Here is a 23,728-nt window from a genome sequence, read left to right on the forward strand (position 1 = left end):
CCCAGTTGTCCCAGAATGAGGCACAACTGATCTAGTTGCCCATCAGCCCAGTCCTGCAATACAATGAAACACGTCTGTGGTTTGCAGGCCTGATGGGATGGTGCAGATGCGTGTGGAGCACCCCAGGTACCCGCTCACCTGGATCATCAATGGCCTGTCTGTGAGCAGAGAAAAAGGACTGGGCCTTATGCAGCGTCCTCTCAGGGTAAGTGTGAATATATCATGTACAGCTAGAATATACGGGTAGTGTTTACAGGGTGTATTCTTCTTCATTTTGGGGCCAAAATCAGCCCATTCTTCTCAGCCAAAAGTGTATAGTTTTTCCCCCAAATTAAAAAAAATAAAATCCTGTTGGTTGTCTTGTCAAATATCTCAGTTTTAAGATTTTATTCATTTGAGTAAAACAAGTATTTAAATGCTATAAAATTGATGCCCACCATTATTTACTATTAAGGCATCTATTTAAAGTAATTAGTGTTATCTATTTTAAGAACTTTGAAAAAAAAGGAAAATTTTCCTTCTGGCAAATTTTAATTGAAATTGAAATTTTGATGACATGTTTCAGTATGATGCTACTCGGTACATGTACATCATAGTCGAGGCCCCAGAAATCATCATGCGTGGTGAGCAGATTGGTGTGCGTGTGTCTGTGTTCAACTACTGGTTCAATGACGACTATCTAGAGGTAAGAACTAGCAGCAGGGAATGATTTTATTCTTTTTTTGTACTCGCCAAGCATATTTAAGTATATGAGCAGCATAATGTGAAAATGGGCCTTATGCAATATGCGCCTAGCAGAGCTTAAGACCACGCAACCCATGTCTGGAACTACACTGGGAGCATATAGCACACAACCCATGTCTGGAACTACACTGGGAGCATATGGCACACAACCCATGTCTGGAACTACACTGGGAGCATATAGCACACAACCCAAGCCTGGAACTACACTGGGAGCATATGGCACACAACCCAAGTCTGGAACTACACTGGGAGCATATGGCACACAACCCATGACTGGAACTACACTGGGAGCATATAGCACACAACCCATGTCTGGAACTACACTGGGAGCATATGGCACACAACCCATGTCAGGAACTACACTGGGAGCATATGGCACACAACCCATGTCAGGAACTACACTGGGAGCATATAGCACACAACCCATGTCTGGAACTACACTGGGAGCATATGGCACACAACCTATGTCTGGAACTACACTGGGAGCATATGGCACACAACCCATGTCTGGAACTACACTGGGAGCATATGGCACACAACCCATGTCTGGAACTACACTGGGAGCATATTGCACACAACCCATGTCTGGAACTACACTGGGAGCATATGGCACACAACCCATGTCTGGAACTACACTGGGAGCATATGGCACACAACCCATGTCTGGAACTACACTGGGAGCATATTGCACACAACCCATGTCTGGAACTACACTGGGAGCATATGGCACACAACCCAAGTCTGGAACTACACTGGGAGCATATGGCACACAACCTATGTCTGGAACTACACTGGGAGCATATAGCACACAACCCATGTCTGGAACTACACTGGGAGCATATGGCACACAACCCATGTCTGGAACTACACTGGGAGCATATAGCACACAACCCAAGCCTGGAACTACACTGGGAGCATATGGCACACAACCCATGTCAGGAACTACACTGGGAGCATATGGCACACAACCCATGTCAGGAACTACACTGGGAGCATATGGCACACAACCCATGTCAGGAACTACACTGGGAGCATATGGCACACAACCCATGTCTGGAACTACACTGGGAGCATATAGCACACAACCCAAGCCTGGAACTACACTGGGAGCATATGGCACACAACCCATGTCTGGAACTACACTGGGAGCATATGGCACACAACCCATGTCTGGAACTACACTGGGAGCATATAGCACACAACCCATGTCTGGAACTACACTGGGAGCATATAGCACACAACCCAAGCCTGGAACTACACTGGGAGCATATGGCACACAACCCATGTCTGGAACTACACTGGGAGCATATGGCACACAACCTATGTCTGGAACTACACTGGGAGCATATAGCACACAACCCATGTCTGGAACTACACTGGGAGCATATGGCACACAACCCATGTCTGGAACTACACTGGGAGCATATGGCACACAACCCAAGTCTGGAACTACACTGGGAGCATATGGCACACAACCTATGTCTGGAACTACACTGGGAGCATATGGCACACAACCTATGTCTGGAACTACACTGGGAGCATATGGCACACAACCCAAGTCTGGAACTACACTGGGAGCATATGGCACACAACCTATGTCTGGAACTACACTGGGAGCATATGGCACACAACCTATGTCTGGAACTACACTGGGAGCATATGGCACACAACCCAAGTCTGGAACTACACTGGGAGCATATAGCACACAACCCAAGCCTGGAACTACACTGGGAGCATATGGCACACAACCCATGTCTGGAACTACACTGGGAGCATATGGCACACAACCTATGTCTGGAACTACACTGGGAGCATATGGCACACAACCTATGTCTGGAACTACACTGGGAGCATATGGCACCCAACCCATGTCTGGAACTACACTGGGAGCATATGGCACACAACCTATGTCTGGAACTACACTGGGAGCATATGGCACCCAACCCATGTCTGGAACTACACTGGGAGCATATGGCACACAACCTATGTCTGGAACTACACTGGGAGCATATGGCACACAACCCATGTCTAGAACTACACTGGGAGCATATGGCACCCAACCCATGTCTGGAACTACACTGGGAGCATATGGCACACAACCTATGTCTGGAACTACACTGGGAGCATATGGCACACAACCTATGTCTGGAACTACACTGGGAGCATATGGCACACAACCCATGTCTGGGACTACACTGGGAGCGTAATATTATGGCACACAACCCACTTTTGCATGAACATTTCCTTACTATTGCTGTATATACAACACATGCACACATAAAACATGACATCAGTATTAAAATGGTACTTAAAAAATTACAAGATTTTACAGATTAATTTATTAACAATTAATAAAATTAAAGTATTTTTTCCACCAATTAAAACAAAAAATTTATGCTTTATACCACACCATAAAATGAACTTTTATTTGGGTGAAAAAATGTGGTTTAAACACAACAAAATTCAGTTTGTTTTTTTGTGTTAAAAATTGGGTCAGTTTTTGTGTTAAAAATTGGGTCATTTTTTGTGTGAAAAATTGGGTCATTTTCTGTGTGAAAAATTGGGTCATTTTTTGTGTTGAAAATTGGGTCAGTTTTTGTGTTAAAAATTGGGTCATTTTTTGTGTTAAAAATTGCGTCAGTTTTTGTGTTAAAAATTGGGTCAGTTTTTGTGTTAAAAATTGGGTCATTTTTTGTGTTAAAAATTGGGTCAGTTTTTGGCCCCATTCCCAATTGAAAAAAGTATATAATTTTCCCAAATAGGTCCTTAAAATTCCTAATTGAAGTTATTTTTTTATGATCTCATAATCTTTTTTGTTCATCTCCCATACAGCTATATAAGTTGACCTTTAGTAAATATAATACAGAAAACATTTTTATTTTCAATTTTCAAGAATTATTTTAGCAAAACAACAACAACACTTATTTCCCAATTTAAATCAAACGCCACGAATTTTCCCAATCAAAGGAATAAGGTCCCATGTCCAAAATGGTGAGAAAATAACAATGAATTCCTGCATTAATCCACTTTGTGTTATCCCAGGTGCTGCTTACCATGGAAGATGGTGGAGACAACTACAAGTTTGTGTTGGTGGACGAGATGGGAATAGTTAGCGCCTACAAGCCTAAAACAACCTCGGGTGATCACCAAACCATCGTCTTTGTGAGAGTCTTTTTGTTGCTTTGGCATTGCTTGGTTTATTATGTTATTTGAAAGTTAAGATGATGGCATATTGTTTAAATATTATGATCATTTTACAATATTTGTGTTAATGCTAGGATGCCATGGAGAGCATGTGCTAGAATATACAGGCTCATAAATGCATAATACTGATGAATTTCCCTTGACAATGTCCGAGCATTCGGTTGTAAATTCTCTGATATCATTGTGGGAAATTCACATGGAATATATTGTCATACAAACAAATAAAACCGAGCATTTTGCATCTTGTGAAATCTATGTTACTATACCACATCTAGAGTTGTACTTTGGATGTTGCTATGAGGAACATTGATGTTTTATGGGTAAACTTTATTTAACAAAATATTTGACGAAATATTTGTTGATTTTGAGTATTTATTTGACTTATACCTTTGGAAAGGTATGCAAATCAAGCAAATATGGATATTCTATTGTGCCCGAGACCTCTATGGCAGCAATTCTGAAATAAAGCTTATACCTCTCTTCATTTCCATAATGGTGGGATATGAGTGAGCCTCGCTCTGCGAAAATGGGGCTTAATGCATTTAACTCAAGTGTTATACCGAATGAGCCTGTGCAGTGGGATGCATTAATGAGGATGACACTTTCAGCCTTAACTGGATTTTGTGAGGAAAAGACTTCCTTTAAACGAAAAATTCAATCAAAGTGAAAACTGTATTTTTGTTAGCAAAATACTTTGTTTCAACGAAAAATTCCATAAAATCGAAAGTTTTCTTGTGATTATTCCAGTTTATGAGTGGAACATATGGAAATGCATGTCATTTTAACATATAGTAGTGGCTATTCAATTAGATTTAATAAAATTCCAAACAGTTTATGGGGATAACAATATGTTGTTTCATATTTTCATTCTCAATGCAATGTTTTATGCAGTTGGAGCCTGGTGAATCGAGGGACATCTTAATGCCAATAGTGTCAACACTGGTACAGGGCGAGTTCACCTTCACAGTCACAGCTCAGTGTTTAATGGAGAGAGACTACGTCACGAAGAAAATACGGGTCTTGGTAAGTCAACTGTAAAATATCTTCCTGTCGAATAGTCTGTGTAACACAATAACGAACACACACGGGACTCGGTAGGTTTAAAGCTAAGATGAGGAAGTAGGGTAACCAGAAAATGAAATAATTATTTTAATGAGTTTTTTTACGGAACATGATTTAAAGATTTGCTAGCCTGCATGTTGCAACATACATAAGAGCAACAGAATTGAGATGTCATACCACGGCAAATTTAAATTAAATTATCCTTCCAAATAGATTTTTACCTGAATTTTCACCCCTCTGTTTACCTGCAAGTGTAATTTTCACCGAAACTCAATGGCTTAAGGTCCAACCCAAGCCTCCTCAAGCAGCTCTTAAATCATTGTCAAGTATTTGCTGTTGTTTACTGCAGGTGATTTAGAATATTTGCATCTACTACTGAAGCCTTATTTTAGCTCGGCTGTTTTCGGAGAAAACCCAAGGTATTTTCATAGCCAGCTTCTGTCTGCCGTCCGCGTCATGCTAAAACCTTGACATTTGTCTGTAAAATCAAAGTGCTTCCACCTACAACTTTGAAACTTCATATGTAGATGCACCTTGATGAGTTTTTACACGCCACACCCATTTTTGGGTCACAAGGTCAAAGGTCACTGTGACATCTAAAAAAAATAAAAAATTCTGACAAACCTTCATTTATTCAAAATTGCACCCGCAGCTGAGCGTTGGCACCCGTTATGCGGTGCTCTTGTTATTCTTTCATCAAGCCCCCATCATGTTATACAAAATCTATTTACGGTATTCAGCTGCATGAGTTTGCAATTATGTTCAACAATTAATTTTAATCAAACGCTCCTTAAATGTAATCTTGTTCGTTGACAGCCGGATGGAGTAAGAAACTATTACCACACGCCATACTTGATTGACATGATCCGGTACGGTTCAGAGACGATTCCCCACCTGCAGATTAACGTTCCAGATCAGTTTGTTGTACCAGAAGTCAGAGAACACTTGTATGTGCCAGGATCCGGGCTTGCACAAGTCAGTCTGTTCGGTAAGTCAATTGGCCTTTGTTCGTGAATTGTCATCTCTCTGTTAGTGATACAGCGTATCTGTAAGTGAAATATCAGCTGTTGGTGAAATACAACATCTGTGTTGGGATCTGTTAGTGAAATGAAATCTCTGTTAGTGAAATAACATCTGTAAGTGACTAAATATTTACCCATTAGGATACTTTTGCAGTCGTCTAAAACTACATTTACACATGTATTTGCATGTCTTCTGTTTAATTTACTTTTATAGAAGCTTTTCTGATTTGGGCCCTATGGACACATTTATGGTCTAAATTGTTTTCATTTTGTCTGCATAGTAAAATAAATGAAAACATTCACTTAGGTGATGTTGTGACCCCCGGGTTCTTCAAGCTGTACATGAACTGTGAGGACATCTTCCGCAAGCCGTACGGTGCTGGAGAGATGAACATGTTCAACTTTGCGTACAACCTGCTCACGCTTAGGTTCATGAAGACCAACCAGCAGTTGCCCCAGGAAACCCTGAGCACAGCTCTACAGTACCTAAATGTTGGTACGTACCATATATAGGAAGGGGTTCTTGGTTCTGTGCTTTGTATGTAAAGTTTTTAGGTAAACATATACATGTATCTTAAATTTGTGTGTAGGCATCAGAGCAGAAATGCTGTAATCATGTTTACTACCTGCAGGTTTATCATTCAACGATTAGTGCGAGCGCATTACTACACCACTTAATGTCGTCATATGATTGACTTTTTATATATTGTTTTAATTCTGTGCATATCTGAGATGAATGCATAATAGAATATGTGTGCTTTTTCTGCTCTTCTATTTGCCAGATTTATGAAAAAACAAAAACAAACTGAAGCTCCCTTTAAAAAAATGTGACTTAACTGTTGTTTTTTTTAAAATAGTTTTCATGCGCATCTTCATAAACTGTTAATTGCTGCATTCCAGTACCTAATGGCATATGTTCCCATGCTCCATTTACAATTTCCAGGTCTGCAGCGACAGCTTAGTTACATGAACTTAGACGGCTCATTCCGCATGTTCCAAGATGACGAGGAATCTACCAGCATCTGGCTGTCCGCGTTTGTTGCCAAGACGCTTCATGAGGCCAGGTTCGGGGAGTGGGAACGTGATCTATTCATCCCCATCAATCTGATTGATAAGATCGTGGTGTGGTTGTGCTCGAAGCAGAATGAGACCGGAGCTTGGTACCCGGAGGACCAGATCTTCGACAGGAAGTTTGTAAGTTTGTTGTGTTTTATACTGGAAGTTTATACTTTTGTCTTGTTTTAAGGTAGTGCACCTCTAATGATTTCCCGCGATTTCTTCCAAGGTTGAAGAGCCTACTATTAGGTGCCGTAGCCTAGTGGTTAAGGCGATAGACTAGAAATCTTTTGGGATATTCCCGCGCAGGTTTGAATCCTGCCGACGACGTATACTTTTTTGCGACGCGTTTTATTTATTTTCTAACGTAATTTGATTTAATATGGCATATAAGCTATATTTATTGTTAAATATGTTGCAATTTTTATGCACATTTTTCAATTATTAAAATTAAAACAACGTTATGGCGAAATTGGGTGATTTACTGTTGAAAATACGAACCATGCATGTTGCATTTTTATTTTTATTTCAAAAAGTAAACGATAAATCTGTCTAGTTCTTGGTATTTTTGCTGTATATAGTGTTTCTATAAAAACTAAGTTTAAAATATGACTTAAATGATACTATTTTGAATTTTAAGACACTTTGTTTTTAACCGACCCAATTTTTACTTGGCTGAAATCACTTACATTTCATGGTGCTCTTCCATAGATAAAAATTTGTAAAAAATAAATGTCTGTAAAAGAATACTTATTTCATCTTGTTTAAACTTTAAACACCTTTACAGCATCTGTACACACCAACTGCATGCCCATATTTGGAAATTTGAATGAATTATGGAACTTTTATATACCCCAGGGGTGAAAATAAACTGGACAAAAGCCGAGCGTGGGGGTGGTTTTGAAAAAATCGGTATATTTTTTTAAAAAGCATGGAAAGCCTACCTACAAATTTGCATGTAGTTCAGTGAAATGATGCTGATTAAGAAAATAATTAATTAGATTATATTTGGATATGTGCCCATTAGAGGTGCACTACCTTAAACAGAAAGTTTATAAGTTTTTTGTTTTTGTGTTGTATATAGAAAGTTTATACACTTCTTTTGTGTGTTTTTTATACAGAAAGTTTGTAAGTTATTTGTTTTTTGTTTTATACCAAAGTTTGTATGTTTTTTTATGTGTTTTTATAAAGGAAGATTGTTCCTTGTGGTATTTTATACAGAACGTTTGTAAGTTTGTGGTGTTTTATGTGAGATAAAATTGTTTAACCCTTTACCACTCAAATACGCATTTTGACCATTTTCTGTCCCATAGAAAATCTAATTATGTGAAATCCTTTATTAATAGATTCAAGTTTAAAAGGCCTAATTTCCAACCCTAAGACACTGATAGCAGCAAACAGCATAAAACCTGTTACAACGATTTACTTGCAGGCTGTTCTGGTTTTATGCTGGTTGCATATACATTTGTAGCCATTTTCACTGTACTCTGACTCGGAAAGGGTTAAATGTTGTTTAAAAGCAAGCCTATTGCAGGTGAATAAAGTTAAATCATTGACATTTTGTGCCACCATTAATTCGTTTTTGTGTTCTGTTTCTTTATAGTTTAATTCAATAAAAAATCAGTAGAATACTAGATACATGTAATTGTTAAGAAAAGATCTGTTTTTGCAAAGCATAAAGATGTAAACCACTCACAAAAACCTTGTGATCATGTTTAACTTAGCAGTGCTAAATAACACTATTCAACATTACACTTATATAATATTTTATAATAAAGTAGCCCTTGTTTACTTGATTGTTTGATATGTTTCATGAGAATTCATGAAATAAGTTTTTTTTTCAGGCTTCAGTGAAAGCAGGCTCTGATGCTTTGTTCGGTGATCCTGTACCACTGACTGCCTATGTCCTGATTGCATTGTACAAGATTGAAGGTGACGTCTCTGGGGTATGGTTCAATGGTTTTATTAATTAATTTATATTTGTAACGATATTAACCATGTGCTTAATTTGCCTTGTTGTCTAATATACATTTTACAGATTCAATATTCACTTTTTTTGTTGTTTTGATGGTTTTTCATGAATTATATCTGAGAATATAAGAATAGCCTTACAAAGAATATTTATATTATTTTTATATTTTCTGTTATGCATACTGTAGGCTGCCCTGACATGCATCGACAAAGCCAGGACTCTCGCGTCGGAGTACCTGCTGAGGGAATCCTACAACATTGACAATGAGGAGGTGTATTTCCTTGCCATCACGGCATATGCACTGTCCCTGAGCCAGCAGAAGAGTAGAACCATATTTGACAGACTTTGGAATCTCAAGTACCAAGGTATGGAATGTTCTTTCTTTGTGTTTGAGTATTGAATGGTAACATAGTTTGGAATTTCAAGTACCAAGGTACAGAATGTTAATTGTGTAGAGTATTGAAAGGTAACAGACTTTGGCGTTAGAGAGCTTAAATACCTATGAAAAATATTGTATGAAGTAAGGACAAGGAGTCATTAAATTACAATCATTTCTTATATCATTAATTTTGTAATTGCATCTGGTCTTTCTTAGCCCAAGCCTTTACAGTTACTCATGTAAAATTCAAACATTCACCATTCATAAAAGAATATATCACTGCTAATAAGTCATTTTGGTGCTTTTACTAAAAGTGTGCAATTAGTAATATGATCTGTTTGATTGCAATCGTAAACCTTTTCAGTGCAAGTTAAACAATGAAGGCCTAAGGTTGCTGTGGCATAGTGGATATGGTGTCCCCCAAGCAACCAGGAGTTCATGGATTTGATCCTTACAGTGGGAGAGTCTTTATCTCCCCCAAGGACTGTTTCTACCCATGCAACAAAATTGAGAGCTTTACAATACCCCTTAGGCTTTTGAGGCAATCAAGCTAAATAAATAGTTTAAACTAATAATGATGAATGGCTAATAATATAACCAAGTATGCAAGTTTTTTTTTTACCTTTTAGGCAACGAGATCTACTTCTCTAACGCTGCCATTCCTGACAACCCGTCAGAGTTTATCAACGCTCTCCGCTACCTGAACCCACGAATGGAGCAGAGCAATGATGCCTACGCAGTTCAGGCCACAGCCTACGCTCTCATGGCCCACATCAAGCACAACGGCATGGGTCTCGATCAGGAAACCAAGATCCAGCGAGATGCCATGATGCGTTGGCTCAACTACGAACGCAATTTCATTGGAGGAATGGCTTCCACTCAGGTATTTTAAAGTTCTTCATTCTGATGTGTAAAAGCATAATTATAGAAGACAGTCTGCCTACTTTTAATGAGTGTACTTAATATACATTTTTTTTTTAATTCAGCATAAATGTTAGACTGCGCTTACCAGTTCACACCTTGTCGGAATATATTAATTAAACCGTAATAACAAATTACTACTCGCTAGCAGAACATATCTAGCAAGAAATGTTTGTTGTCAATTTTCAGCGACAATACAACAAATAATCACACCAAAACATAAAAAAAAACACTTCTGTATGGGCCATGCTCTGATAAAACATGGCTTAATGCATGTGTGATAAGTCATTTCCCAGATTAGCCTGTGCAGTTTGTTACAGGAACGACACTGCTTTTATGGAAATCTATGATCCATCCTTCGTGTCTGTCTTGTAACAAAATTTATTTTTGGTGGGGGATATCAATTAATTCAACAAATTTTCTTGTTTTATATTAAGTCTCTTCTAAAGGAAAATTAAGTCTAGGCAGAAAATGTCGTCCCTGATAAGCCTGTGTGGATTGCACAAACTGATCTGGTACAGCACTTTAGGCACTTGCATTAAAACCATTTTCTCGTCACCAGTCTCGTATATTCCATAAATGAGGAAAGTGTTGTACCTGATAAGCCTGTGTTGATTACACAGGCTAATCTGTGACAACACTCTACACACATGCATGAAGCCCTGTTTAAAGAGATTCACTGGTCTCAACCACGTGTCTGCTTCAGGACACGCTGATCGGGATGGAGGCGCTGTTCGAGTACACTCAGGTGGACCCCAACCGTAATGTGTACAACGTGCTGATCAAAATGGAGGCCTCCTCCACTCCCACCTGGTCCACATACTTTTCCCTGTCAAAGACCAACTACACCATCATGCAGAGCAGCTACGTAAGCAGTATTTTTTTCACCACATTGAAAACGGGGCAAGGGCATTGTGATGTTTTGCCTAAAATTTGGAAATTGTTATGTACACATCTATCCGAACTTCTATTGAATTCAAATGTATATCCATAAGTCTACCAAAACTTTTATTCTTATATTTATCCAAAACTATCCAGACGTCTATTGAAACTTCTATCCAAACTTCTTACCAAACTTATATCAAAATGTCTATCCAATCTTTTATCCAAATGTCGTTACAAACAAGACTGATATTATTGGTCAGGAATTTGTTTTAACCTTAAACAGTTATTAATAACCACTGTTATTTTTATTATTCTTTTTTGTTTAAGGGTATTATTATGTTAAATGTGTAGTTTTTGAGATACACAATGAATAATTGTATTACTTGTTAAAAGACATGCAGAATACTAGTATATATAATTCAGAATAAATATAATTTCTGCCAAATATTAAACTTAACCCTTTACCACTTAGATACGCATTTTGTCGCATGTGTAGTCCCATAGAAAGTTACGTTCAATTAAATACCTTTCTTAATAAATTCAAGCTTTAAAGGCTTCATTTCCAACCCATAGATACAGATGAGCAGCAAACAGCATAAAACCTGAACAGACTGCGAGTTACTCAAGGCTGTTCTGGTTTTATGCTGGTTGCAAAAGCCATTTTCACTTTGCTTCTTATGGGGGAAAAGGTGAACTCATGTTCACAAGTTTCAGTTAGTTACCTTATTATTCACTCAACCATAATGCTGCTCCTGTATTTATTCTTCAGATCCCCCAGGGTTTTACATACGGTACCATTGGAGTGCAGGCTCAGGGTGTTGGCCGGTCCATGATGCAGCTTACGACCACTGTACATGTTGAGTATCCGTGGTTACTGAAGAAAACGGTCGACGAAATCCAGTTCTTTGAGTTGACAGCGGAGAATACAAGATTCACCGGCAGGAACGACTCCATCATGGAGATGACACCTTGCGTCAGGTATTTAGATATTCCTCATTGTTTGTACTGAAAGTATGCACTTTTATGGTGCTTGTCAACTGTTGGCTGATATATCAACACTCTATGAGGGACTTTTACTTAAAACAAACAGTTTTCTTTGAAAAAAGCAGAACATTTTTTTTGATTGCCAATAATTAGCGTCTGTAACAAATTATTATAAGGTCATTATGTGTGTCCCTATTTTGACAATCTCTTATTTCTTATTGTTAGTGGCAATCTCTTTGTTGCCTTATGCAATATACAAGGTACACCATAACCCTTTCCCACTCAGAAGCAAAGTGAAAATGGCTATGTGCAAACAGCATAAAACCAGAACAGCCTGCCAGTAACTCGCAGTTTGTTCAGGTTTTGTGATGTTTGCTGCTCATCAGTATCTAAGGCTTGGAACTGAAACCTTTAAAACTTGGATCTAGTAAGGAAGGCCTTTAATAAGAATCTCTGAGGGCCTGCGACAAAATGCGTATCTAAGTGGTAAAGGGTTAATTATACTGTCCTTTAACCCCTACATCCCTCGACAGGTGGGTGTACACTGACCGCAGTCAGCAGTCCGGCCTTACAGTGCTGGAGATAGACCTGCCCACTGGGTTTGTGATCATGAACCACACCCTGCGAGACTACGTGCGCTCCAAACAGGTGCCCAATTTGAAGAGGGCTGAAATGTACTACAATAAAGTGGTCTTCTACTTCTCACATGTAAGTGTTGTTTTTTTTTTTTTTCTGTTCAATATTTTGTATTCTTCTTGTCAATAGATGTGTGTGGGTCAAGGGCATCCCACTCCACAACAGCTTTAACAGAGGTAACAACAGTTCTAATTCTTTACTTTTACAAAAATCATTAAAATAATTAATTTCATTAAGTACATGGCGGTGCAAGGATACGTCCGATTTGGCTGCTTTCAAAGTAGGTCTAGATTTGTTCATTTTGCAATTATAAATGAACATTTTAATCAGAACAAATAATAAATTTAAAGGTATTGTACCGCGTTCAACATGAGACTTTAGGGACTTTGCTGTCGTTGTAGTTTTGTAAGCTACTACTAGTTGCAGCTGACTCTCAAAAAAAAATATAGCAGTGGAGAGTGTACATCAACTGATTATATATGAGTACCATGTTCACATCTAGGATTTCTCGTTAGTTATCTGAAGTTATTTTTATCACAAAAGGATTTTTTATGTTTTTCCAAGTTTGTGCAGGTCAATACACCAAGATTGTTGCATATGACAGGTTGTCATGTTTTGCCATGTTTGTGCAGGTGGATACTAGTAGGACGTGTGTGAAGTTCCGTGCAGACCGGTGGTACCCAGCAGGTAACGGCACCATCCAGCACAGATACCGCGTCTACGACTACTATGAACCAGGTACGCATATATGGTATATGTAATTATATGAGACTTGATCTGAGAAAACCGAGTTTAATTCATGTTCCTAAAGTTTCGTCCCAGATTAGCCTGTGCTGTCCACACTGGCTCATCAGGGAAGACTTTTTCCACCTTTGTGGATTTTTCGTTGAAATGAAGTTTCTTCTCAACGAAAATCCAGTGCAGGCAGAAAATGTTGTCTCTAATAAGCCTGCTCATATTTTGTGTAAAAGACAGGTTTGATCAATTTGCATAAAATATCTGCAGAGGCAGATTTCAGTTGACACTCTAACTAAACTTCAGTAGTTAATGTTTAGAAGAGACGTCAATCATATGTCAGCATTAGCGGTTGAGGGTTATGGTTCAGTGATGGCTCTAGTTCCTAAAGTTGTTTTTACAAACAGTTCATTTACTTTCTTTTAAGTGCACTTGTCTTGCATTTGTTAAGGAAGAATTTAGTTTTGATTTAATGATTCTTTCCGTGTACAGTGGCAATCAATATAAGTGAAGACGTTCAAGTGCCTACTTACGATGATTTAATTTTTGTGGTGCTTCCTGGGGTTGCCCACAAGCAACTGTTTAATGCATTGTTTCTAGAAAAGAAAATGAATTACTGCATGCCATTTGTGTAAAAATAGGCTAAACATTAACAATTTGAACATAATTTCCTTGTTTATGTATAGGATTAAACCCTTTCCCGCTTAGAAGCAAAATGAAAATGGCTAGGTTCAAACAGCATAAAACCAGAACAGCCTGTAACTCGCAGACTGTTCAGGGGTTTATGCTGTATGCTGCTCATCAGTATCTAAGGTGTGGAGTTGAAGCTTTTAAGACTTGAATTTAGTAAGAAAGGTCTTAAATTACATTTAACTTTCTATGGGACTATGAATGTGTCAAAATTTGTTTCTAAGTGGTAAAGGGTTAAATAAATATCTTAGTGATAAAGGGTTAGATACATATCTAACAAAATAAAAAACTGGCGTTTTAAAACATGAAAATGGGAAAAAAACATAATCAAAACATACATAGCTTCACATTATGAAATGTTGATTATATGCCAGTAGCAAAAATCATGTTACGGCCAGTAAAGTTAAAAAACTGTGTTAACTTCATACCCAAATTACATAAATTTAAAAAATATATATTATTATGAAACTTATTCAAATGATTCAAGCATACAAATTTGTTTACAATTGACTCGTATAGGAATGTCTGAAAAATTAAGTCTCATAAATGACTCGATTGAAAAATTCACTGCTGTTAGCTTAACTGGCCGCACAAGTTTTGGACAACAAGGCCTCGTGCTTTTACTGGTACTGACTCTTAAAAGTTTTGTACAACAAGGCCTTGTGCTTTAACTGGTACTGACTCTTAAAAGTTTTGGACAACAAGGCCTTGTGCTTTAACTGGTACTGACTCTTAAAAGTTTTGTACAACAAGGCCTCGTGCTTTGACTGGTACTGACTCTTAAACGTTTTGTACAACAAGGCCTCGTGCTTTGACTGGTACTGACTCTTAAAAGTTTTGTACAACAAGGCCTTGTGCTTTAACTGGTACTGACTCTTAAAAGTTTTGGACAACAAGGCCTTGTGCTTTAACTGGTACTGACTCTTAAAAGTTTTTTACAACAAGGCCTTGTGCTTTAACTGGTACTGACTCTTAAAAGTTTTGTACAACAAGGCCTAGTGCTTTAACTGGTACTGACTGACTCTCTCATACTCTATGGCAGGTATGCACAATACATCAATCTGGACGACGTACAACCACTTCATCCTGAACATCTGCTACGTGTGTGGCTCATATCAGTGTCCTTACTGTCCTTACTTCAATGGGGCTGATGTCCTCAAAGCCACCTTCACGTTTGTGGCGCTCGTGTTAGGCTTCCTGATGAAACGTTTCATTGTGCGGACTCATTAGTGCTTTAACAGATTTTGTATATAGATCTACTCAGAAAATGATTTCAAAAATGTGTATTGAAATTAATTTTTATGTGACAATTTCCATTATTTTTATAAAGTGTGCAAACATATCTGCAATAAGCATTGATATGTTTTATATGACACAAACGTGTTTACACTAGAAAGGTCCACAGATTTGTAATACAATTATTCATTTTTGTGCAGAGGAAAGGTGTAGTCGTGATACAGCAAAATTAAGGTCAATGTTGTGTTTTTTTGCAAACAGAAGTTAAGTTGTTTATATTAAATCAAGTTTTCATTTGCATGGGTACAATTAAACATAATCCTGCTTTTGTTGGATGAGTACTTGAAGTTCAGATTAAAGGTTTGCATGCTACAGTGCTGCAAAGAAATTAAAATAATTCTGCTTTTGTAGGATGAGTATTTGAGGTTCAGATTAAAAGTTTGCATGCTACAGTGCTGCGAAGAAATTCAAATGGACGTTTGAATGTCTCTATCAATGTAAGTGATGTACATGAGATTTCCAAATTATTTTTTTTATGGAAGTGTTACACCAATCAATTATAAAAACAATTTAATATCATAATTGTGGGTTGATCTAATTACGCATTGATTCGGTTGATCATTTTCATTTTACATCTGTACATGCCTCAAGAATTGATAAGGTGATAAGTTGATTATTTTTAAACCATAACCTGATATATGTTATACATAGACATATCATGAATTTTTTATAATTTCGTCATTGTATATGCCATTGTGTGTATTTTGTACTCATTTACTTTACTAATTGATTAATAGAGTTGTATATAGATGTATAACACACATATATTTTGTTTTGTAATAAGCTGTACATATATTTTCTCTTTTTCTACTTTTTGAACTGTATGTATTATTGAATGTAAATCTCATATTCATTTTTTATTGTGATGTAATCACAATCAGTACTGTTAGGTAAGTGTGTTGCATTGATATTCTAACATCCTATATTCCAAATCAGGTACAAGAGTGTTTTAATGTTTTCAGGTTCAAACTTCTGTACCACTTTGTATTGTTGTAATGAATATTTTCAGACTAACTTAGTGTTACATAACTTTTCCAAAACGGTTTTGTGCTTTTCAATATATTTTGCTCACGATTGTATGTGTACAATAGAAACGTGTCATTTTTAATTGATCATAATTTATCATGTGACTTGATTCATTGACTGAAGATTGTTTAAACGTTGTCTACTACTCTTGAAACGTTTGAAATAACTTCTCTTTCTTGGAGTAGGCCTATGTAGTTGTCTGCATTTTTACAAGTGTGTCCTGGTTTATGCATCATGTACACTTGAAACAGGTCATAAAACTACTTTATTTAACACTATATATTCCTCTTATTTGAAATTGAATGTTTCTGAAGCTGTTTTGCAACAGCTTAATTAATATTTATAAAAGAATATTTAGGGATATCGAACATTTTAATTTAAATATTTAAATTTTTGTCGGAAATATGTTGATTTTAAAAACTAGCCTGATATGTTGTTATTTAATTCTTGTTTACATATCCAGGTGATATACATGCCTCAATACATTTGTTATTAATTGATAAACATCATATTAACATTGCGACCATTGTACATGTAACTTACTCATAGACATATACCTAGCAAGTTAAGGCGTCATTTTGTACTGCATACATTCCATATTACCTGTCATACATTCTATAATAAAGAAAATAAACAAAAACGATTTTGTTCTGTTATTGTTTCCCTATAAGCAATAGAATAACAAGTGTCATGCCAATTGAAAAGCAGTACAAAGGTCGTTACTCTTTTGTCATTATTTAGAATTATTTCCCTTGATATGAATACGTCGTGATTCTAATGTGTGCAATAAATGGCTTGGCTGAAATACAAACGATAGAAAAAAACGTAACACTGATACTTTATAGGTGTAATGGGTTGTCAATGAAATGGCAATATTAATTTTCTGCTTTATTGTCATACAATTATATTAATGTTTGGTTGGTTTATTTTCAAAGAAAACCTTAAAATGATAAAGGCGTGTTGAAATTCACGTGTGCATTGAAAAGATAATAAAACTACGTCGGTTTCTCCGCAAATACTCACTTTAATCTATACTGTTCATCTTTAGACATAAGACGAGAACATTCTGTATGGGCATTTCAAATGGGAATAGTATCTGTAGTTACACCTTTACGCAGCGCTTGCATTGAAACTTCAAGTAGGTCATCACTTAAGTCTTTAAAATGTGTATGTGCATAACACATTTTTCAAGCACAATGATCCGTTTATTTATAAGATATTTGCCATGGGCTTGACTGTTATGCCTGTAACCAAGCGGAGCAGGGGTAAGTTATGTTGTCATTGAACAATGATAATAGCAATGCCGTTACACTCCTACTCAGTACTTCTCAATCATTTAAGAACACTATCAACTGAAACAATCGGTGGCAATACATTTCACTTTGATCAAGCGAGTAAGAAGGCGTCAAGACGTTCATTCAATGTCGGTGACGTTCATTCATTGTCGGCACAACATCACCATTCTGTACACTCCGGTCTTACTGACCTGTGTACTAACGTGAAAAGAATTGTGGGTAGCTCTTCTTTTACGAGTGAAAAGCGAAAATAGGTCAGGTAATCGTGCTTCTGATAATCGCTATCAGTTTATATAAAGATTCAAAATCACATTTAAACATAATTCAAGAACATTTCTTTTAACAACATTCCGTTTAAAACCACAATAAAAAAAAGATTTTTCTTTCATTATGAACATTTTCATTCCTACGTAGAACTACATTGGCGGAAGCATAATTCCCCAAACCAGGGGAATGTGATGCGTCTTAGTATAGAGGTGACAATAACGTAGTGACGTCACCATCTATGTATAGAATGCAACATCGATGTTAACAATATACACTATCGAGGACCTCGGCATCCATTTTAGAGAGGACACAACAGAGAATTTTCTGTTCATGTAAATTGACAATAAAAAGTCATGTCAACGTGACATGCTATAAAATGAGGTAAGTACACAAGTATAGTGCCGGCTTATAACAATGATATATGTTCGGATTTGAATTTCATTCGGACGTAAACAACACGTTAATTAACATGACTTAATAAATATTAAAAAAAAAATGTTGCGTTACTGGAATAGTTTAATGATTTTGTGTCCAAAGAAAGACCGTAAACTTGTACAATAGTTGCAAACATAAATAGATGTCCAGTTTACAATATGCGAGGCAGATGATTAGTATTCTTGTTCCCTGCATACATGTCTTTTGACTACTGTTGAAAATAGTATTGTACGCTTTTAACAATCGCAAAACACTGAAAATGACTGCGTATGATAGTTCACCTTTAAATGTATAACTCAAGTGGACGGCTATTATTTCGGCTTCTTATTTAAAGCGGAAATACTGTCGTGTTCGAAATAATTCGCCACAAAGGCGAAACTTCAAAATTCTGAATACTATTTGTCGTACGAAAAACAACAACAACATACATACCTGTTTATTTTAATATTAACATCAGATCACTACAAATACAAGTAAAACTAGTAAATAATGAGTATATAACATATGATAACAATATTGTTCTCTAAAATAACAGTTTTGTTAGTTTCGACATTTCAGTATTAAGTCTGTGGTGTAAATTGTATTTACCCTGTACACGAAATAATACTTATTGTAAACACCCAGGCGAAATTAACATTAAACTCTGTAAACAAATCCAATACCCCTGTTAGAGTGTGGATGGAAAAAGTCAACGAACAAAATTACATTACATGGCTTCAATTGTCATACGTTTTAAGATCACTGTTTTATATGATATATGTGAAATGAAAATGTACATTCGTGTTTGGAAATAAAATACTTAATGCACAATTATTAACAAAGACAAAGCAATTGCTTAAGGTAACTTTGGAAAAATAAGTTTATTCTTAGGAGCTAGGAGAGCAACGGTCAAGGTCTTCAAAAGATTCCAAGCGATTTCGCCAGTACCTCAGAATGGACTGTTCAATCTTAGTTTCTTCTAGCTGTCGCTTAAACATTTCATTGCCATCCAACAATACCAACTCCAAAACCCTTGGCAACGCACCGACCGTCACAATGAAGATCACATGCATGACATCCGACGACTCCGATGAGGTCACCATTTTGAATTTCGAAATGATCGACATGGTCAACGCAACGAGCGTTATAATCATTGCAAAGTGAAAAACAAGCCTTATAAACTGAATATGAATAGGCCGATGTTTGGTAACCAGATATTCAAATAGGTCTCTCGGTATCCCATGGACATTTGCCTTTTGTCGGGTTTTCTTCGGTGTTTGTTCCGTTTTAATTCTCTCAAGTGTGTTGTGTGGAACGTCGATAACAACGTTATTCACACGAATGCTTCTGACACCCGCTGCCCGCACGTTGGAGATTTCTAAAGTACCATCCTGCATTGACACGTGATTTACATGGGCGTCAAGATCCTGCGATTTCTCAACTGCCATCGATAGCAGTTCAAAATACGTATCACCGAACCCTCGAGCAAGTCGAAACAGGTAATACAGCAGAACAACAAAGAAAAACAGATAACCGAACGCAACGGAAGGAAAAACAATGACCGCTACAAAACATAAAATAGCAACTTGTGAGATGAACACAAAACTTTCCAGGAATATTAAAATGACAGTATAAGCAAACAATGTGAATAATACGCAGCATATCACAGCAACAACTACGATCAATGGTGTACGGAAACAGCATCGAATGCATTCGTAGTGACGCCTCTGTTCAATAAGTGATATCACTGCTCCTTTTACTGTAATGACAACAAAGTTTGCCAGAGGAAAAAGGTTGAAAATGGCGCACGCTGCAGTTTCCAATGCGCAAACAAGTAACACAACTGGAAGTGTAAGAGCGAACATAATCGGTTTATCTCGCTTTAATCGTACGAGTCGGCGTTGTTGCATATACAGTATTCTGTACCAAAATTCCTTATTAAAGACCATATAGAAGCTGCCACGGCACACAGCAGCGGCTCGATGATATCCAGGTTCGGTCCCTGGTTCAAGCATTGCCATGCGAAGTATCTCATCGACACTGAGAAAGAAAGGCGACCACGTCCGCTTTGTTGGCATCCCGTTCTCTACGATCTGTTTCAGACTTCTTGGCATTACCAGAAGTAGGACTCCGAGAGTGTAGTAAATTATCAAAACTCCAACTGGCCCACCGAGAGCTGGAACAAACACTTTTCGAGCATCAGAGGTATCAGCAAGGATTGCAAGAAAACCCAGTGGAGTTCCTCGCTTTACCAAGTCCTCAATAGTGATTTTAAGGTCATTTCCTATACCGTTTCTGTACATGAACACATTAGCAAATAACAAGACAGGTACCAAAAGCATGTACACAAACCGTCGTAGTCGCGATCGCAAGACTGGGTGCGAATCCTTGAATCCCGCGAACATCTTGGCTGGTAGATGAGATAAGGTAAATGGCGATGCTCCATCTAGGAAAACCCACTGTGCTTCAGGTTGTCGATTATAGACTACACACGATAACTCATTCGTACTCTCGTGGTCGTACGATTGAATTACTTCGTCTTTGGAAATTGAGTGAAATAATTCAAAAACCATTATAGGGAAGAACAGGAGAATTATTACGCCTACGATATATGGACCAAGGAAGCATAAAGTCCATTTGTCGTGAGTAATGTTACAATCCGGATCTGAATATTTACTTGTGGTGTAATGATATAATATTTCACAACACGAATATTGAATAAACGGTACTGGATATTGAAGGTATAGTCCAGCATAGTATTCGATTCCAGATTTATCTACAGCTATCTCTGTTAAATAACAAAAAGATATTTGTTCATACTGGTGCACCTCATTTACTGTTTCATTAACCACTAGCTCTGACAAAGCTTTTGCAACATTTATCATGGATTCATTTGCACCAAAGTTCACAATACATTTTGATGTATTGTATGCCTTAAAATCCACATAAGGGATCTCAATAGTTGCTGCGTCTAGAAGACCAAATGTCAGCAACCCAAAGTCGACATTCCAATTCAGATACGGATATGTTTCATGCTCCGTGGAATACGTCCAAAACCAGAGTTTGGGTTTCAATACTTGTGGTTCAGTGTGTTCAATCACATTTGTCCCATTATAAAATTGTATTCCAAACTTGATAAATTTCGGATTCATTTGGCGCAAACGGGCCACAAAGAATATTTTGCTTCTCTCCCAGATACTAAATTCGCACAATGGCGGACCTTCGGTGTTAACTCGAGGCTCTATGGCAGTTGCTGCCGGGCTGCCTATCTGGAATAGCGCGCCTTCTGACGTCAGGTGAACTAACGGGAGCAACAACGCGCTTAACACAGCACACATACAACATTGATATGTTACTTGCATTGTTGTCCTGAAAGAAATGTGTAACTGGATATATTTGCTTAACATAGATGATTGATACATATCAAACGGCTAACTTGATTAAGGTATTTCAAAATTGATTCAACAGTGACATACAATTATCGCTAGAATTAAACTGAAATTTAAGAGATTCATCCTTCGATGTTGATGAATAAGGCACGCCACCTTTTGAATGTTTCAAAACTTCATGAACATTTAAAGTTTAGTTACTTTAATAGACGTATAAAATTTTCACTTGTCCAGTGATATTATGTTTGGTAATACATGCCTATCGTAAACCGTTTTGCGCACACTAAAAATATAATATTGACAATAACCACGAACATAACTTTTTATAATAACTTTAGAATTGTTCTGGACAGCTTACCATCCAGTATAATGTTTGTTTTTATATATATATATATGCATTGAAATAACATAAATACTTAACACAAAAATGCAGTACTTACGATTAGGCTTACTGCTTCGTTAAACTTCCACAAGTTAAATTGGAGATGTAAACATCTGTTCAGAAAGAGGTCGACACGGTATTTAAACTATTCTTATCGGATTATATTCCTCATCACAAGTTTAAAACTTCCGCATTAACACTTCGGTTAAACAAAGCCTAGTAGTTTCGTATATTGATCAGGTTCGGTACGCGATGTACAGTGAAGTGAGAACACTGGGTAAAATCATATTTGTACTTGAATTCAGTAAAATACACTTGGGTTTAAAAATTACTTTAGTATTGTGCTACAAATTGTAGAAAAAACAGCATTTAAACATTACATTTGCCACAATTAAATAAATGCATAACTATGTATGTGTGCGTTGAATACATTAACACTAATTTTTACAAACGTTGGTATATTGAAACGGCGCAAATCGCGTTGCTGAATCTATAAATTGGCTTAAATGGACATTTTCACGTTTTGGTAAATTAACAATTTTTTTTTCAGATTCGCATATTTATAGTTATGATATTTGCTAGGAAACAGTAATACTGAACTTCGACCATATGCTAAAATATCCATTAAATGCATCTTTATATGATTTAAAAACCTGAAAGTTATAAAGCGTTGCAACGCGAAACTATTGAATAATTTGAAGAGTTATGTTGTTGTCGTTATATTTTGTGACAAAACGAGGATTGCTTAAATAAAGTATAAAATACACCATTCATTGTATGAGCATGGATAGCTGAGTGGTCCAAGCGTTTGACTTTTACTCCAGGGGTCAGTGGTTCGAGCCCATTTGAGGATTTTTTTTTTAAATTTAATTTTATTCTTGTCTTTTATTGCGGCTTTTTAGATCAAATGTTTACATTATCAATATAAAGCATTTAATGACCAACCTTAATATCTGCCAAAATCTGTGAAAAGGTCCCTTTAAATTACATGAGTTGCTGTTCGACTACGGAAGAACGTTACAATGACAAATACGTACCTTAAAAACATAAAAGGTATAACTATTTTTTTTCACCAACCATATCGATCGATGCGACATTCACAGTTAATGCATACTATATTTACGCCAAAAAAAAAGATTGTTCTTTTTTCACCATTACAACAAAATGTATGTTGGTAAAACATCATTTACAATTAAAGTCTATGAACAAATCTTCCTTTTATTTTGTGTCACAAACTTTTCCTCGTATAAAAGTTAATTTTGCAAATATGATCGAAAGAAGCTAACATTTTAACCTGAAATACCGGAAATAGGATCTTAATGAACAAAAAAAAACCGCACACAATTATTGATGCCTAATCATGCACGAA

General features: G+C 36.9%; 2 protein-coding genes across 2 annotated transcripts in view; one reads left to right on the plus strand and one right to left on the minus strand.

The window, feature by feature from the left end:
• The window catches only part of LOC127844265 (CD109 antigen-like), a 47,179-nt gene extending 29,927 nt beyond the window's left edge, over positions 1 to 17,252 (plus strand). Inside the window, exons 19-33 of the mRNA XM_052374332.1 lie at positions 88 to 205; positions 566 to 685; positions 3,787 to 3,906; positions 4,840 to 4,971; positions 5,827 to 5,998; positions 6,340 to 6,528; positions 6,976 to 7,226; positions 8,933 to 9,034; positions 9,248 to 9,425; positions 10,069 to 10,322; positions 11,067 to 11,228; positions 12,015 to 12,223; positions 12,763 to 12,937; positions 13,498 to 13,603; positions 15,333 to 17,252. Of these exons, the coding sequence (XP_052230292.1) occupies positions 88 to 205; positions 566 to 685; positions 3,787 to 3,906; positions 4,840 to 4,971; positions 5,827 to 5,998; positions 6,340 to 6,528; positions 6,976 to 7,226; positions 8,933 to 9,034; positions 9,248 to 9,425; positions 10,069 to 10,322; positions 11,067 to 11,228; positions 12,015 to 12,223; positions 12,763 to 12,937; positions 13,498 to 13,603; positions 15,333 to 15,520 (2,476 nt within the window). The 3' untranslated portion in view covers positions 15,521 to 17,252. The remainder of the gene's footprint in view (positions 1 to 87; positions 206 to 565; positions 686 to 3,786; positions 3,907 to 4,839; positions 4,972 to 5,826; positions 5,999 to 6,339; positions 6,529 to 6,975; positions 7,227 to 8,932; positions 9,035 to 9,247; positions 9,426 to 10,068; positions 10,323 to 11,066; positions 11,229 to 12,014; positions 12,224 to 12,762; positions 12,938 to 13,497; positions 13,604 to 15,332) is intronic.
• Positions 17,253 to 19,038: 1,786 nt separating this feature from the next.
• LOC127845381 (uncharacterized) lies at positions 19,039 to 22,582 on the minus strand. Its single transcript, XM_052376259.1, has 2 exons — positions 22,418 to 22,582; positions 19,039 to 21,957 (listed from the first exon to the last, which is right to left on the minus strand). Exon 2 carries the CDS (start codon positions 21,948 to 21,950, stop codon positions 19,476 to 19,478), a length of 2,475 nt encoding a protein of 824 aa, XP_052232219.1. The 5' UTR covers positions 21,951 to 21,957; positions 22,418 to 22,582; the 3' UTR covers positions 19,039 to 19,475.
• Between the last annotated feature and the right edge of the window lie 1,146 nt (positions 22,583 to 23,728).

This window comes from Dreissena polymorpha, chromosome 9, assembly GCF_020536995.1.
Source record: "Dreissena polymorpha isolate Duluth1 chromosome 9, UMN_Dpol_1.0, whole genome shotgun sequence".
Lineage (NCBI taxonomy): Eukaryota > Metazoa > Mollusca > Bivalvia > Myida > Dreissenidae > Dreissena > Dreissena polymorpha.

Excerpts from the sequence above, each read along its gene's own strand:
- LOC127845381 (XM_052376259.1), bottom strand. The coding sequence starts at position 21,950 with ATGCAAGTAACATATCAATGTTGTATGTGTGCTGTGTTAAGCGCGTTG.